Source organism: Balaenoptera ricei, chromosome 1 (assembly GCF_028023285.1).
Source record: "Balaenoptera ricei isolate mBalRic1 chromosome 1, mBalRic1.hap2, whole genome shotgun sequence".
NCBI lineage: Eukaryota > Metazoa > Chordata > Mammalia > Artiodactyla > Balaenopteridae > Balaenoptera > Balaenoptera ricei.
Genome location: NC_082639.1, coordinates 57,810,643 through 57,826,528, shown reverse-complemented (window position 1 = coordinate 57,826,528; position 15,886 = coordinate 57,810,643). Strand labels below are relative to the sequence as shown.

General features: G+C 34.4%; 1 protein-coding gene and 1 non-coding gene across 2 annotated transcripts in view; one reads left to right on the top strand and one right to left on the bottom strand.

Moving 5' to 3' along the window:
• The window catches only part of DNAI4 (dynein axonemal intermediate chain 4), a 123,572-nt gene that overhangs the window by 28,318 nt on the left and 79,368 nt on the right, over positions 1–15,886 (top strand). The window contains 2 exon segments of the mRNA XM_059924219.1: positions 2,613–2,769; positions 5,529–5,668. Coding sequence (XP_059780202.1) covers positions 2,613–2,769; positions 5,529–5,668 — 297 coding nt within the window.
• On the bottom strand, positions 8,402–8,473 carry TRNAE-UUC (transfer RNA glutamic acid (anticodon UUC)). The gene has a single exon. It is a non-coding gene; the product is annotated as a tRNA-Glu (tRNA).

Below are 15,886 nucleotides of genomic sequence, written 5' to 3'. Positions count from 1 at the left end.
TAATTATCCTACTGTATCCCTATTAGAATGATCTTTTTAAGAACACAATCTAATTGCATTCTCCCTGCTTAAAGCCCTCCAATGGATTTGCACTCCTCTTAAGATAAAGAAGAAAATCTTTAAGTAATGATTTGCCTTGAGGTCTACCTCTATTTGTCTACATCAAAAACAAACAAACAAACAAACGTAACAAAACTTCACCTCCAGAAACCTTGAAGAATAATATAGATGTTTATATCATCTTGGCCTGCTGGTGAATTCTAACTACAAAGTCAAGTCTCTAAAGTGAGTCACACCCAAACAATTCTACTTCTACCACCTGGTAGATTAGTATTTCTCAGTCTTGAATGCACATTAACATAATCTGGTATACCTTTTATTTTTTATTTTTATTTCTGGCTGCGTTGGGTCTTCGTTGCTGCACGTGGGCTTTCTCTAGTTGTGGCGAGCAGGGCTATTCTTTGTTGCAGTGCGCGGGCTTCTCATTGCTGTGACTTCTCTTGTTGCGGAGCATGCGTATGGCACCTAGTTGTGGTAGTTGTGGCACACGAGCTCAGTAGTTGTGGCTCTCAGGCTGTAGAGCGCAGGCTCAGTAGTTGTGGTGCACGGGCTTAGTTGCTCCGCGGCATGTGGGATCTTCCTGGACCAGGGCTCAAACCCGTGTCCCCTGCATTGGCAGGCGGATTCTTTTTTTTTTTAAACATCTTTATTGGAGTATAATTGCTTTACAGTATTGTGTTAGTTTCTGCAGCATAACAAAGTGAATCAGCTATATGAATACGTATATCCCCATATCACCTCCTTCTTGCGTCTCCCTCCCACCCTCCTTATCCCACCCCTCTAGGTGGTCGCAAAGCACCGAGCTGATCTCCCTGTTCCATGTAGCTGCTTCCCACTAGCTATCTATTTTATATTTGGTAGTGTATGTATGTCAGTGCTACTGTCTTACTTCGTCCCAGCTTACCCTTCCCCCTCCCCGTGTCCTCAAGTCCATTCTCTACGTCTGTGTCTTTATTCCTGTCCTGGCAGGCGGATTCTTAACTACTGCGCCACCAGGGAAGTCCCCTATTAGGTTCTATCTACTGTAAGATCATTCATTTTTATAATTAACATATCTGTGCCATAATGCTACTTTGAGGTATATGTAACTAAATCATAGATGAAGATCTGGTGGTCTTAAAGAAAGAAAGTTTAGAGAATCAAGAACCAAAATTTCTAGTCTCAAAAAACTGCCAGTATTCCTGTGTGACCTTAAACTTCTCACTTAGCCTCTCTGTTTCTCATTTTCTTCACTGATAAAACGAACAGTTTGAACTAGATATGTCTCCAGTTGTGTCCATATGGGTAATTCATTTCTTTTTCACTTACCTTATATCTACCTTAGCTAGATTTACTTATATAAATCACCTCTCCCTCATATTTTAAATTTATTGCATAAATAATAAAAATTAAAGAACATTTTTAAAAAGAAGAATCATCCAATACTATAAAGGATTAGCAATTAAAAATTTTGTTTCCTCAGCTTCTCCATATGCATAAGTATTTTAATTGTTATAACCATAGCGTGGGTTTTGTCCTCGATTATTCTGTCACTTTACATTTTATTACAAACATTTTCATATGTTTTTAATGTCATATTTAATTACTAGTTAATATTCATAGATGAGTATACTATTATTTATTTAGCCATTCCAAATGTGGATGATTGGTTTGTGAAATTAGTAGCTTGTATTTTTTTTAGGTTATAAGGAGAGTGTTTTTCTCAGGCTTTGGGCCTTCTTAAGGAGACTGAGCCTTAATCTCTGGAAAGTGTATACCCTTAAGTCTTGTTTTCCTAAAGCTTTTCAAGCTTTACCCACATCAAAACCTCATGGATCCCTGCTTCACACGCTGTTTTTAACAGAAAACATTGAACTCTGACCTATATACCGTGTCATGGCTCTTTATTACCCATACAACCAAGTCCAAACTCTCTAGCCCTGACACTCCATCCTCAGTGAAATTTTTCAAGAATCTTGGACTTCTGACAAGACTACAGACTTGAGGCTAACCCTTTTCAATGTATTTTTTGCATGGATATTGAGCCTCTTTTTCTCCTATATTTAACCACAACTTTCACTGGAGAGTCTTTTTAGCTCTTGGTGAAGATGATTAGAGGTGGGCTGTAATCTAAATCAAAAGTCAACCAATAAGAAGGACAAACAGAATAAAAGGCTGTTGTAGATATAGACTAGAAATTAGCTTCAGGGCTCAGAGAAGGGTTGCATATTATCCGGGAAACACTCTTGCCCGTATGTCTCTTGAGTTGTATCAATAGTTGTTCACCCCAATCTCCCTGTTAATATTATAGGATAGATGTAATGGGATGCCCTTGTAGTCATGACTACACATTTGAGATTGGAGTAGGATTGATGTATCAGCAACAGAGATGGTTTATGAGCCATAGGATCCAGTTTGGCTTCAGAGGGATTAAATAGACTACATCTCACAACATGGCCTATTCCTTGACGATGTAATGCCACCTGCAATGTATGACTCGTCATGGTATTTTGACAAAATGAAAATTAAAAATAACAATTAGTAAATGATTTTTATTAAGTCATGTATTTTAGATTTACGAGTTATTAGGGCAACACCTGGAAAAATTGTAACAAAAGAAGACCTGGAGAAGACTATAGAGATAATACTCACAGAGACAGAAACGATGAACTTTTTAAACCTACCAACAGTCATGGTTTCTGTAGAATCTGAAGAAGCTGAGAAAGTAAGGTATGTATTGTTCAATTGTTTACATTGCTTTTGTAATTTAAATGCTAAATCAGAGGCTCTTATCCTTGTTTCCGTCTTTGGGGATTTCTGGATAAACACTGGTGGTATATGTGCCTGGTGAAATCGTATATAGTTACATATGTGCCTCATGAAATTACATGTAAAGTGTTTATGCTGTATGTTTTTCCTAGAAGAGGAACCCATAGCTTTACCATATTCTTTAAAAAGTAGGTGAGCTACTAAGTTAAATAATAAAAGAAATAAAGGAAGCTTCTAAGTCTCAGTATAGGTTTTAATGATTTTTTCTTTTATGCATATATGAATTATTTTCAAGTTAAAAAGAAATGACTGCCATTTTTTATATTTAAAACTTAAAAGGGAAAATATGTTATGGGGAAATGACTGAATTTACTATTGAGAGTAGATTTTCCATTTCTCTTTATTAATGAATATAAATGGATCATTAGTTTTGCCTCATGTATTTTGAAACTCTCCTGTTAGGCACATACACGTTAAGGATTGTTATGTCTTTTTGGATACTTGACCCCTTTATCATTATGTAATGCCCCTCTTTATCTCTGATAATTTTCCTTGCTCTGAAGTCTGCTCTGTCTGAAATTAATATAGCTACATAAATAGATTATTAATATAGTTATTCAGATTAGTTTTCTTCAAGTATAATTTGAATATGATTCATAGTACTAAAAAACTCATCACTAAAATAATTTTTATGGTATTATTTTTATCCAAATATAAAATCTTGTAAAATTGTTTAGACTATAAAATATAGTACAATTAGATCTCAAATAGTATACTTTTTTTTGTTTTAACATCTTTACTGGAGTATAATTGCTTTACAATGGTGTATTAGTTTCTGCTTTATAACTCAAATAGCATACTTTTAAAGCTCATGAGACATAAGTGAAAGCTCCCAGGACCAGAAAAAGGAAAGGAAAAGAATAACAATGGGATAGATAAGTGATCTGAAATCAGAGAGGGAGAGATGCTAGAAGCAAATGTTAATATTAGCACATGGATCTAGAGTCCACCAGGAAGTCTTGGATCCCCCACAAATTGAGACAGCTGAAGGAGAGATTCTTATATTAAACCAAGACCCTTACAAGGATCTCAGTTATCTCAAGTAGTCCCAGGTCAGTAGGATCTCCTAGCTACTATCATAAGCAAATACAAATTTTCTCTGGAGGAAAGCGTATCCCATTTAGACTCTTAAGATTCATTCAGTTTGAGTTTAGTAAAAATACACCAAACCAATAAAGAAACAAGTCATTATGAATGAGAATTTTAAAAATAACAAATCCTCGATCTAGATCCTGAGGACTATGGGTAATGATATTATCAAATATAAAGTATAAAATATATGTGAAATATTTAAATAAAAGATAGAGTTAAAATATCATTAACACTAAGAAACTATCAAAATGATTACTTATAATGAAAAAAATTTTAAAAGAATTTAAAAATAAAGTATGTTTATATAATTGTTAAAATTAAAAAGTAAATATTGATTTAATCTTTGATATTAAATACTGATTTAATCTTTGATATTAAATAGATATTGATAATAAACTAAAGGTCTAACATACACCTAATCAGTTCCAAAAGGGCAGAATAGAAAGAATGGACGAGAGTTACTATTCAAGGAGAGTAAGGAATTCCCCAAACTATTGAAAAACACCATTCCACAGAAATAGGAATAAATAAAAGGAAATCCACACACACACAAAGGGGACGCATTGTACTCATACTCCAAAATACCAAATATTAAAAGAAGATTTTAAAAACAGAAGAAAAAAAATAAAGAACACATCATCTACAGAGAAACAAACCAATAGCATTATTAGGGATAAAGAGTGTGGCTTCATAATGATAGGAAGGTATAATAATTCTAAACTTGAAACTCCTAATGAAATAACCTCTTAATATATAAAGCAAAAATTGGAAACTTGGTAAGTATCTTATTAAAGTAGGAGGTATGAATATACCTGTCTTAATTATTGATAAGTCAATCAGATAAAATTAGTATAGTTATAGAAAATTTGAACCAAAAACATAATTTAATGGTCATATATAGAATTTAACTCTGAATTTAACAATTAGAGGATACACACTCTTTTCAAGCACACATGGAACATTCACAAAAATCATCCATGTACAAGGCCATGAAGCAAGGTTTCAAAAATTTCAAAGAAGTAGTGTCAGACAGACTAAATTCTCTGGCCACAGTGGAATGAAGTTAAAAATTAATTACATAAATCTCAACTAAAACATAGATGCATATTCACATACACTTTTGGAAGTTAAAAAGCACATTTTGTAAATTCCTCATGAACCAAAGAAGAAATCATAATGGAAATCAAAGAAATACTCAGAACAAAACAATTATGAAAATAATACATACTGTGGGATGACACAAAAGTAGTACTTTGAGGGAAATTTATAGCTTTATGTCTATATCAAAATTCATAAAACCTATGTGGAGATAATGCTAGGATATTATTCGTGGGTACCAAAAGTTGTAAAAGTTGTAGGGATGTTGGGGGATATAGTGTAAAAGAGTCCTTTGGAGGTAGTTTAATGCAGTCTTTCCCTAAGAAGTGTCTTGAACTTTCACTTCAGTTTTTGGTGCAATCCACATTAAAGAAGGTAATTTTAAGAAAAAGCATAATATCAATAGAAAAAGATATGTGTGGTAAAAATTAATTTTTATTAATAAGTTGGGTATATATTACTTTTTATAGCCGGAGAAACAAGAATTATGAGACTCTTTGTCGAAATAGATTAGGCAATGACTTATATGTAGAAAGGATGATGCAGACTATTAATGGAGCACCAAAGAATAAACACGTTCAATGTGACAAAATCATGAAGGAAGACAAAGGTAATTTATGTTTTATTCTGCTTGCTAAATTACAATATTTTAATATATATTCTTTGAGTGTGTCGATTAACAAATCAATACTACAGTATATAAGGCAAAAATATAAATGATTTGGCCAAATCACAATAGCTAGGTGCTGTGATCTACAGCTTTCAGAATTTGACAATTAAGTTACAAGTAATAAATACAGATTTAGAAGATTTGAATAACATAATTATCTTGATTTTTATACAGACTATATCATAGAACTTTGTATTCTTCAAATATTTATGAAACATTTATAGAAACTGATTGTTTAATGTAACAAAGCATATCGACCATAACTAATAAAATTTAAAACATGCCAAGCACTATTTTAGGCTTTTCACATACAGGCATACCTGGGAGATATTGCAGGTTTGGTTCCAGACCACTCCAGTTAAGTGAATATCGCAATAAAGCTAGTCACATGAATTTTTTAAATGTCCCAGCGCATATAATATACTATAGTCTATTAAGTGTACAATAGAATTATATCTAAAAAACCAATGTATATGCTTTAATTTAAAATACTTTATTGCTAAAAAATGCTAACCATCATAGAGGCTTCAGTGAGTCATAATCTTTTTGTTGTAGAGCATCTTGCCTTGATGTTGATGGCTGTTGACTGATCAGGGTGGTGGTTGCTGAAGGTTGGGGTGGCTGTAGAATTTTTTAAAAATAAGACAATGATGAAGTTTGCTACATTGATTGACTCTTCCTTTCATGAGTGATTTCTCTGTAGCATGTAATGCTGTTTGATAGCATTTTACCCATAGTAGAACTTCTTCCAAAATTGGACTCAGTCCTCTCAAACCCTGCCACTGCCTTGTCAACTAAGTTTATGTAATATTCTAAATCCTTGGGTGTCATTTCAACAATCTTCACAGCATCTTCACCAAGAGTAAATTCCATCTCAAGAAACCACTTTTTTTGCTCATCCATAAGAAGCAGATTGCAGCAATTCATTCAGGCTCTACTTCTAATCCTAGTTCTCTTGCTATTTCTACCACATCTGTAGTTACTTCTACTAAAGTCTTGAACCCCTTAAAGTCATCCATGAGGGTTGGAATCAACTTCTTCCGAACTCCTGTTAATGTTTATATTTTGACCTCTTCCTATGAATCACAGATGTTCTTAATGGCATCTAGAATGATGAGTCCTTTCTAGAAGGTTTTCAATTTATTTTGCCCAGATCCATCACAGGAATCACTATCTATGACAGCTATAGCCTTACAAAATGTATTTCTTAAATAATAAGACTTGAAAGTTAAAATGACTCCTTGATCCGTGGGCTGCAGAATGGATGTTGTGTTAGCAGGCATGAAAACAACATGAATCTCATGTTACATCTCCATCAGAGCTCTTGGGTGACCAGGTGCATTGTCAATGAGCAGTCATGTTTTGAAAAGAATCTTTTTTTCTGAGTAGTAGATCTCAACAGTAGATTTATCATAATTATTAAGGGCTCTAGGGTTTTCAGAATGGTAAATGAGCATTGGCTTCAACTCAAAGTCACCAGCTGCATTAGCTCCTAACTGACAAGAGAGTCAGCCTGTCCTTTGAATCTTTGAAGCCAGGCATTGACTTCTCCTCTCTAGCTGTAACAGTCCTGGATGGTGTCTTCTTCCAATACAAGGCTGTTTCATCTATATTGAAAATCTGTTGTTTAGCATAGCCACCTTTATTAATTATCTTAAGTAGGTCTTCTGGTTAACTTGCTATAGCTTCTACATCAGCTCATGCTGCTTCACCTTGCACTATTATGTTATGGAGATGGCTTCTTTCCTTAAACATCATGAACCAACCTCTGCTACCTTCAGACATTTCTTCTGCAGCTTCCTCACCTCTCTCAGTCTTCATAGTATTGAAGGGAGTTAGGGCCTTGTTCTGGATTAGGCTTTGGCTTAAGGGAATGTTGTGGCTGGTTTTCATCTTCTACCCAGACCACTAAAACTTCCTCCTATCAGCAATAAGGCTGTTTTGCTTTCTTATCACTCATGTGTTCACTAGAGTAGCACTTTTAATTTCCTTCAAGAACTTTTCCTTTTCATTCACAATTTGGCTGTTTGGTGCAAGAGGCTTAGGTTTGGGCCTCTCAGCTTTCAACATGCCTTCCTCACGGAGCTTAATCATTTCTAGTTTTTTGATTTAGAGTGAGATGTGTTATTCTTTCTTTCTCTTGAACACTTAGAGACCATTATAAGGTTATTAATTGGCCTAATTTCAATATTGTCATTTCTGAGGAGTTGGGGAAGCTTGAGGAGAAGGAGAGAGATGGAGGATGAGTCAGTCAGTGGAGCAGTTGGAACATAAACTACATTTATAGAATAAGTTCACTGTCTTATATTGACATGGTTCGTGTTACCCCCAAACAATTACAATACTAACATCAAAGATCACTGATCACACCTCACCATAACAAATATAATAATAATGAAAATGTTTAAATACTGCAAGAATTATCAAAATGTGACATAGAGACATGAGGTGAGCAAATGCTGTTGGAAAAATGGCACCAACAGACTTGTTCAATGCAGGGTTGCCACAAACCTTCAATTTGGAAAAAATGCAATATCTGCAAAGTGCAGTAAATGAGGTATGCCTGTATATTAACTGATTTAATTCTCACAGCAGCCCTGTGAGGTAGGAGCTCTTAACTATTCCTCATTTTTTTTTGGGGGGGCCGCACCCCCATGGCTTGCAGGATCTTAGTTCCCCAACCAGGGATTGAACCTGGGCCATGGCAGTGAAAGTACCAAGTCCTAACCACTGGACCACCAGGGAACTCCCTATTCCTCATTTTATAGAAGAAGAAACAGGCAAAGAGATGTTAGCTAACTTGCCCAAGGTCACTCAGTTACTATGGTGGACAACGATACTCCCAGACAGTCTGGTTCTTGAACCTGTTCTCTTAACTACTATACTTACTATCTTTCAATGTTTATAAATTAACAACTCTGAGAACACTGCATTGCCAAACTTCTGAATGCTGTGGCCAAAAGTGTAATTAGAAGAAAGGTTATAATCTTAATGGCCTTTGTTACTCAGCAAAACCATAAGCTAATTCTTTAAAAAGATTAAAATAGACAAACTTCTAAGCAAGTGCTAAATCAAGAAAAAAGAAACTTATAATTAGTAAGAAAGCTTTGTGGCATCTTTACTTGCTCTTGTCCCATTCCCCTCACCAGTAGAGTGGTGGTCTTAAGGATTGAAGCCTGCCTTCCCAGTGTGAGACCCTGGCCCTTGGTTCCAGAGGGAACAGAACAGACCTTATTCTCAAAGAATTTGGTTTGTATGTTTTAACCTGTCTAGGGGCTACCTGGAGGATTGACATAAGGCATTTGTGTTTTTTTGCCTAACCCAGAACTCTCTCAGGTGATAAGCATAATGCATTCTTCAAAAAACTGTAAGGCAGATGAACAACTCACTGCTACCTGAGGCAAAATAATGCAATTGAGTCAAACAAGAGATACACTGAAAGCCTAGAAGAAAAAGCTGGGAGAGACTTTCTTTGGGAAATTAAGGTATTGAAAAAGGCTTGCATATACAGAGGAATTCAGAAAGTCATGCACATGCCTAGGGCAGGATGCATGCTCAGAAAAGACCTGAAAAGATCCTAAACTTTCACCTCTGGCTGATCTCTAGGCTCAGTACAAGCAGGAAGTGAAAGCTGTGGTATAGTTTTAAGCAGCCTGCCTAAGCACTGAAGGAATTCCCCAACATGGAGCCCATCTGCAAAGACTGGGAGGGGTTTTTTCCCTTTTTTTTTCTTTTTTTCCGTTCTTTCCTTCCTTTTTTTCTTCTGAGTGGGAAGAAACCCAGGTGTTCAAGGAAATCTCTGTCAGGACGCTAACTGACCGAAAGCTAAAAAACAAACACTTATGAGATGATACATGACAAAGAATACAGACTTTACAAAAATAGTTTAGCAAAATTACTTAGCAAACAAACAACTACCACTCACAGCAAACTATGATATCAAATCCTGAGGAAGAGAGTGATTTCCAGAATTACCACATAATTATATTCAAAATGTTCAATTGTCAAAAAAAAAAAAAATTGCAAAGGATACAGAGGAACAAGAAGGTATAGCTCTTTCAAAGAAGAAATGAACAGAAACTCTCCCTGAGGAGGTATAGACATTAAACTTACTAGGCAAAGGTTTTAGATCAATTTTATTAAAAAAAAAAAAAAAAGAAAAGAAAAAAAACAAGCTAAAGGAAGCTATGGACAAAGAGATAAAATAAACCAGGAGGACAGTGTGTGAACAAATAAAAAATATCAATAAAGATAGAAATTATAAAAAGAAAAAAACATAAATTCTGGAGTTAAAAGTACAATAACTGAAATGGAAAAACTCCCTAGAGTTTTCAGTAGCACATCTGAGCAGGCAAAAGAAAGAATCACCAGTTTTTAATGATAGGTCAGTTGAAATAATCCAGTCTGAGAAGCAGAAAGAAAAAATAATGAAGAAAAATGAACAGAGCCTACAGGACCTGTGGGACTCCATCAAGTCACCAACATACATATAATGGAAATTTCAGAAAGAGAGGAGAAGAAAGAGATAAAGGGGCACAAAGAATAGTTGAAGAAGTAGTGGCCTAAATATTCCCAAATTTGATAAAAGACATAAATCTGCACCTCCGAGAAGCTCAACGAACGCCAAGAAAGATAAAAATGAAGAGATCCACGCTGAGACATATTATAATCAAACACAAAGAGAAAATCTTGAAAGCAGCAAGAGAAAAGTAACTCATCATTTACAAAGGATCACCAATCAGATTACACTCAATTTTCAGCAGAAACCATGGAGGCTGGAAGCCAGTGGGACAACGTACTTAAAGCACCAAAAGAAAAAACTGTCAACCAGAAATTCTATATTCTTCAAATAATCCTCATGAAGGAGAAATCTAATTAAATAATTAAAACTGAATATATCCTCATGAAGGAGAAATTAAGATGTTCCTAGATAACTAAAAGCTAAGAGAATTCAGCACTAGTAGAACTTACAAGAAATGCTAATAGGAGTCCCTTCAGGCAGAAATGAAAGGATACTAAATAGTAACTCAAAGACATATGAAGAAATAACACTGGTAAAGGTAACTACATAAACCAATACGAAAGCCAATATTGTAATTTTGGTTTGTAACTCCTATTTTTTTGCAATATGATTTAAAATAAATGCATTAAACAATAGTTCTAAACCTATGCTAATGGGCATACAAAGTATAAAGATGTAATTTGTGACAACATCAACTTAAAGTGGGTGGGATTTAGCTGTATAGGAGCAGTTTTTGTGTATAATTGAAGTAAGGTAGTATTATTTCAAAATAGAATGTAAAAATTTTAAGAAATTAATTTTAATTCCCAAGGCAGTCACCAAGAAGTAACTTAAAAATTACAGAAAAAAATTTAGAGAGGAATAAAAATGATACACTATAAAAAAGATCAATTAAACATTAAAGAAGACAGTCATGGAGGATTTGAAAAACAAGAAAATTTAAGACGTAAAGAAGACAAATTAAAAATGGCAGAAGCCCTTCCTAAACAGTAATTACTTTAAGTAAATGGATTAAACACTCCAATTAAAGAGCAAAGGTTGGTAGGGTGGATTAAACAAAGATAACAAACATCAAAAAAACTGGAAGAATAAAAACCATGATCCATCTATATGTTGTGTAACAAGAGACTCACTATTTTTTTCCAGTTTTATTGAGAAATAATTGACATACATCAATGTATAAGTACAGCATGATGGTTTGATTTACCTATATTGTGAAAAGATTACCACAATAGGTTAAACTAACATCCATCATCTCATATAGATACAATAAAAAGAAAAGTTGCAGAATATAAGATCAGCACACAAAATTCAGCTGTATTTCTATATATTACCTATGAACAACCCAAAAATGAAATTAAGAAAGTAATTGTGTTTATAATAGCATCTTAAATAATAAAATACCTAGGAATAAATTTAACCAAGGAGATGAAAGACTTGTACACTGATACCTATAAAACATTGCTGAGAAAAATTAAAGGAGACCTAAGTAAATGGGAAATACATTCTGTGTTTATGGGTTGAAAGATTTAATGTTATTAAGATGTGAATACCACCCAGAATAATCCCAAAGCCTTTTTTGCAACAATAGAAAAAAAGTCATCCTAAAATTTATATGGAATATCAAAGGATCCCCAAGTAGCCAAAACAATTTTGAAAAAGAACAAAGTTAGAGAGCTCATACTTCCTGATTTGAAAACTTGCTATAAAATTATAGTGATCAAAATGGGTGGTACTAGCATAAAGATAGATATATAGACCAAAAGAATAGAATAGAGATCCCAGAAATAAACCCTCACATATATGGTTAAATGATTTTTGATAAAGGTGCCAAGACCATTAAATAGAGGTAAAATAGTATTTTAAGCAACTGGTGCTGGGACAACTAGATAGCCATATGCAAAAGAATAAACTTGGATTCAGACCTCATATCATATACAAAAATTAACTCAAAGTGGATCAACGATTTAAGTGTAAGAGCCAAAATTATAAAACTCTTAGAAAAAAACTGGGGTAGATATTTTTGCCCTTTGCCTTGATAATAGATTCTTAGATATGACACTAGAAGTATGGTGAACAAAAGAAAAAAATAGATTTATTGAGCTTCATCAAAATTAAAAACTTCTGTGCATCAAATAACTATCAAAAAAGTGAAAGGACAACTTACATAATGGAAGAAAATATTTGCAAATCTTATCTCTGTTAAGGTCTAGTATCCGGACTATAGAAGGAACTTTTATAATCCAAGAACAAAAACACAAACAACGCAATTTAAAAATGGGCATAGGACTTGAACAGACATTTTTCGAAAGAAAGAAAACAAATGGCCAACAAGCACAGGAAAAGGTGTTAAACACCATTAGTCATTAGAGAAATGCAAATCAAAACCACAATGAGATTAAGGACCTAAATGTAAGACCTGACACTATAAAACTCTTAGAGGAAACATAGGAAGAACACTCTGACATAAATCACAGCAAGATCTTTTTTGACCCACTTCCTAGAGTAATGGAAATAAAACCAAAAATAAACAAATGGGACCTAATGGAACTTAAAAGCTTTTGCACAGCAAAGGAAACCATGAACAAGATGAAAAGACACCCCTCAGAATGGGAGAAAATATTTGCAAATGAAGCAACAAACAAAGGATTAATCTCCAAAATATACAAACAGCACATGCAGCTCAATATCAAAAAAACAAACAACCCAATCAAAAAATAGGCAGAAGACCTAAATAGACATTTCTCCAAAGAAGACATACAGATGGCCAAGAGGCACATGAAAAGCTGCTCAAGATCACTAATTATTAGAAAAATGCAAATCCAAACTACAATGAGGTATCACCTCACACCAGTTAGAATGGGCATCTACAGAAAATCTACAATAAATGCTGAAGAGGGTGTGGAGAAAAGGAACCCTCTTGCACTGTTGGTGGGAATGTAAATTGATATAGCCACTATGGAGAACAGTTTGGAGGTTCCTTAAAAAACTAAAAATAGAATTACCATATGACCCAGCAATCCCACTACTAGGCATATACCCTGAGAAAACCATAATTCAAAAGGACACATGTACCCCAGTGTTCATTGCAGCACTATTTACAATAGCCAGGACATGGAAACAACCTAAATGTCCATCGACATATGAATGGATAAAGAAGATGTGGTACATATATACAATGGAGTATTACTCAGCCATAAAAAGGAACGAAATTGGGTCATTTGTAGAAATGTGGTTGGACCTAGAGACTGTCATACAGAGTGAAGTGAGTCAGAAGGAGAAAAACAAATATCATATGTTAATGCGTATATGTGGAATCTAGAAACAGTACAGATGAACTGGTTTGCAAGGCATAAATAGAGACACAGATGTAGAGAACAAACGTAGGGACACCAAGGGGGGAAACTGGGGGGTGGGGGTGGGTGGGATGAATTGGAAGATTGGGATTGACATATATACACTAATATGTACAAAATAGATAACTAATAAATACAATAAAATTGGAGGAATTACATTAAAAAAATTGAATTAAAAAATTTAAAAAAAACCCCAAAATGAGCTACTACTTCTCACACATTAAATGGCTATAATTAAAAAAACAAGTGTTGACAAAGAAGTTGAGAAATTGGAGTTCCCATACAGTGCTGTTGGGAATGTAAAATGGTACAGCTGCTGTGGAAAGCAGTTTGGTAGTTTCTCAAACAATTACACAGAATTGCCATATGACTCAGCAATTCCACTCCTAAGTATATATAATACCCCACAGAATGGAAAATAGGTACTCAAATATATGTACACACATGTTCATGGCAGCAATTTTTACCATAGTCAAAAAGTAGAAACAACTGAAATGTCCATCAATGGATGAATGGATAAACAAAATGTGTAAATACATGCAATGAAATATAATTCAATCACAAAAAGGAATCAAGTACATTCTCTGAGCAACTTCCCCTATTCTACCCTGGAAGATGTCAGAAATTTCTTCTCTGGAGAGGACAAAATAGAGGCTCTTTAGCTGGGGAACACCAGGCACAGATCAAGACATGGGTACTTAACAAACAAACAAAACAAACAAAAAACAGGCATACTGAATGCCACACAAAGAGACTCCTCTGAAATCCTCTCCTCTGTCATGGAAGGCTTGTTGAACATAGGTAGCAAGACTTTTAACCATCCATTATCTGGATGTACCACAGTTAATTTATCCATTTACCTACTGAAGGGCATCTTGATTGTTTCAAGTTTTGGCAATTATCAATAAAGCTGCTATAAATATCTGTGTGCAGGTTTTTGTGTAGACATAAGTTTTCAACTCCTTTCGGTAAATATCAAGGAGCACTATTGCTGGATTGTATGGCAACAGTGTTTTTATTTTTGTAAGAAATAGCCATACAGTCTTCCAAAGTGGCTGTACCATTTTGCATTCCCAGAAGCAATGATGAAGAGTTTCTGTGGTTCCATGTCCTCACCAGCATTTTGTGTTTTTCTTTTTTTTTTTTTTTGCAACTCATTTTTGTTTGTTTGTTTGTTTTTTTGGTTTTTTGGCTGCATTGTCCGGCTTGAGGGATCCTAGTTCCCCAACCAGGGATGGAACCCAGGCCCCAGCAGTGAAAGCACCAAGTCCCAACCATGGACCACCAGGGAATTCCCCTCATTTTTGTTTTAATTTGTACTTCCATGATGACATATGATGTGGAGCATATTTTTGTATACCTACTTGCCATCTGTATGTCTTCTTTGATGAGGTGTCTGTTAACCTCTTTGGCCCATTTTAAAATTTGGTTGTTTGTTTTCTTATTGTTAAGGATCAAAAGATATTTGTATATTTTGGACAATAGTCCTTTTTCAGATGTATCTTTAGCAAATGTTTTCTTCCAATATGTGGCTTGTCTTGTTATTCTCTTGACATTTCTTTTTACAGAGCAGACATTTTTAATTTTAATGAAGTCCAGCATATCTATTATTACTTAATGGATTGTGCTTTTGCTGTTTCTAAAAAGTCATTGCCATACTCAAGGTCATCTAAGTTTTCTCCTATGTTTTATTCTAGGAGTTTTCTAGTTTTGCTTTTACTTTTAAGTCTATAATGAGTTTTTAGTTAATTTTTCTGAAGGATGTAAGATCTGTGTATAGATTAATTTTTTTTTTTGCATTTGGTTGTCCAGTTGTTCCAGCGCCATTTGTTGAAAAGACTATCTTTGCTCCATTTGTTTTTTTCATTCCTTTGACAGAGATCAATTGATTATATTAATGTGGGTTTATTTCTGAGCACTCTATTGTGTTCTATTCACATTGTCTTGATTACTGTAGCATTGTAGTAAGTCTTCAAGTTGAGCAGTGTCAGTCCTCCAACTTTGTTCTTTGTCTTCAATATTGTGCTGGCTCTTCTGGGTCTTTTGCCCCTTCACATAAACTTTAGAATCCGTTTGCTGATATGCACAAAATAACTTGTTGGGATTTTGATTGGGATTGCATTGAATCTATAGATCAATTTGGGAAGAACAGACATCATGACAATGCTGAGTCTTCCTATTAATAAACATGGAATATTTCTCCATTTATTTCATTCTTTGATTTTGTTCATCAGAGTTTAGTAGTTTTCCTCATAATAAATTTTGTACATATTTTGTTAG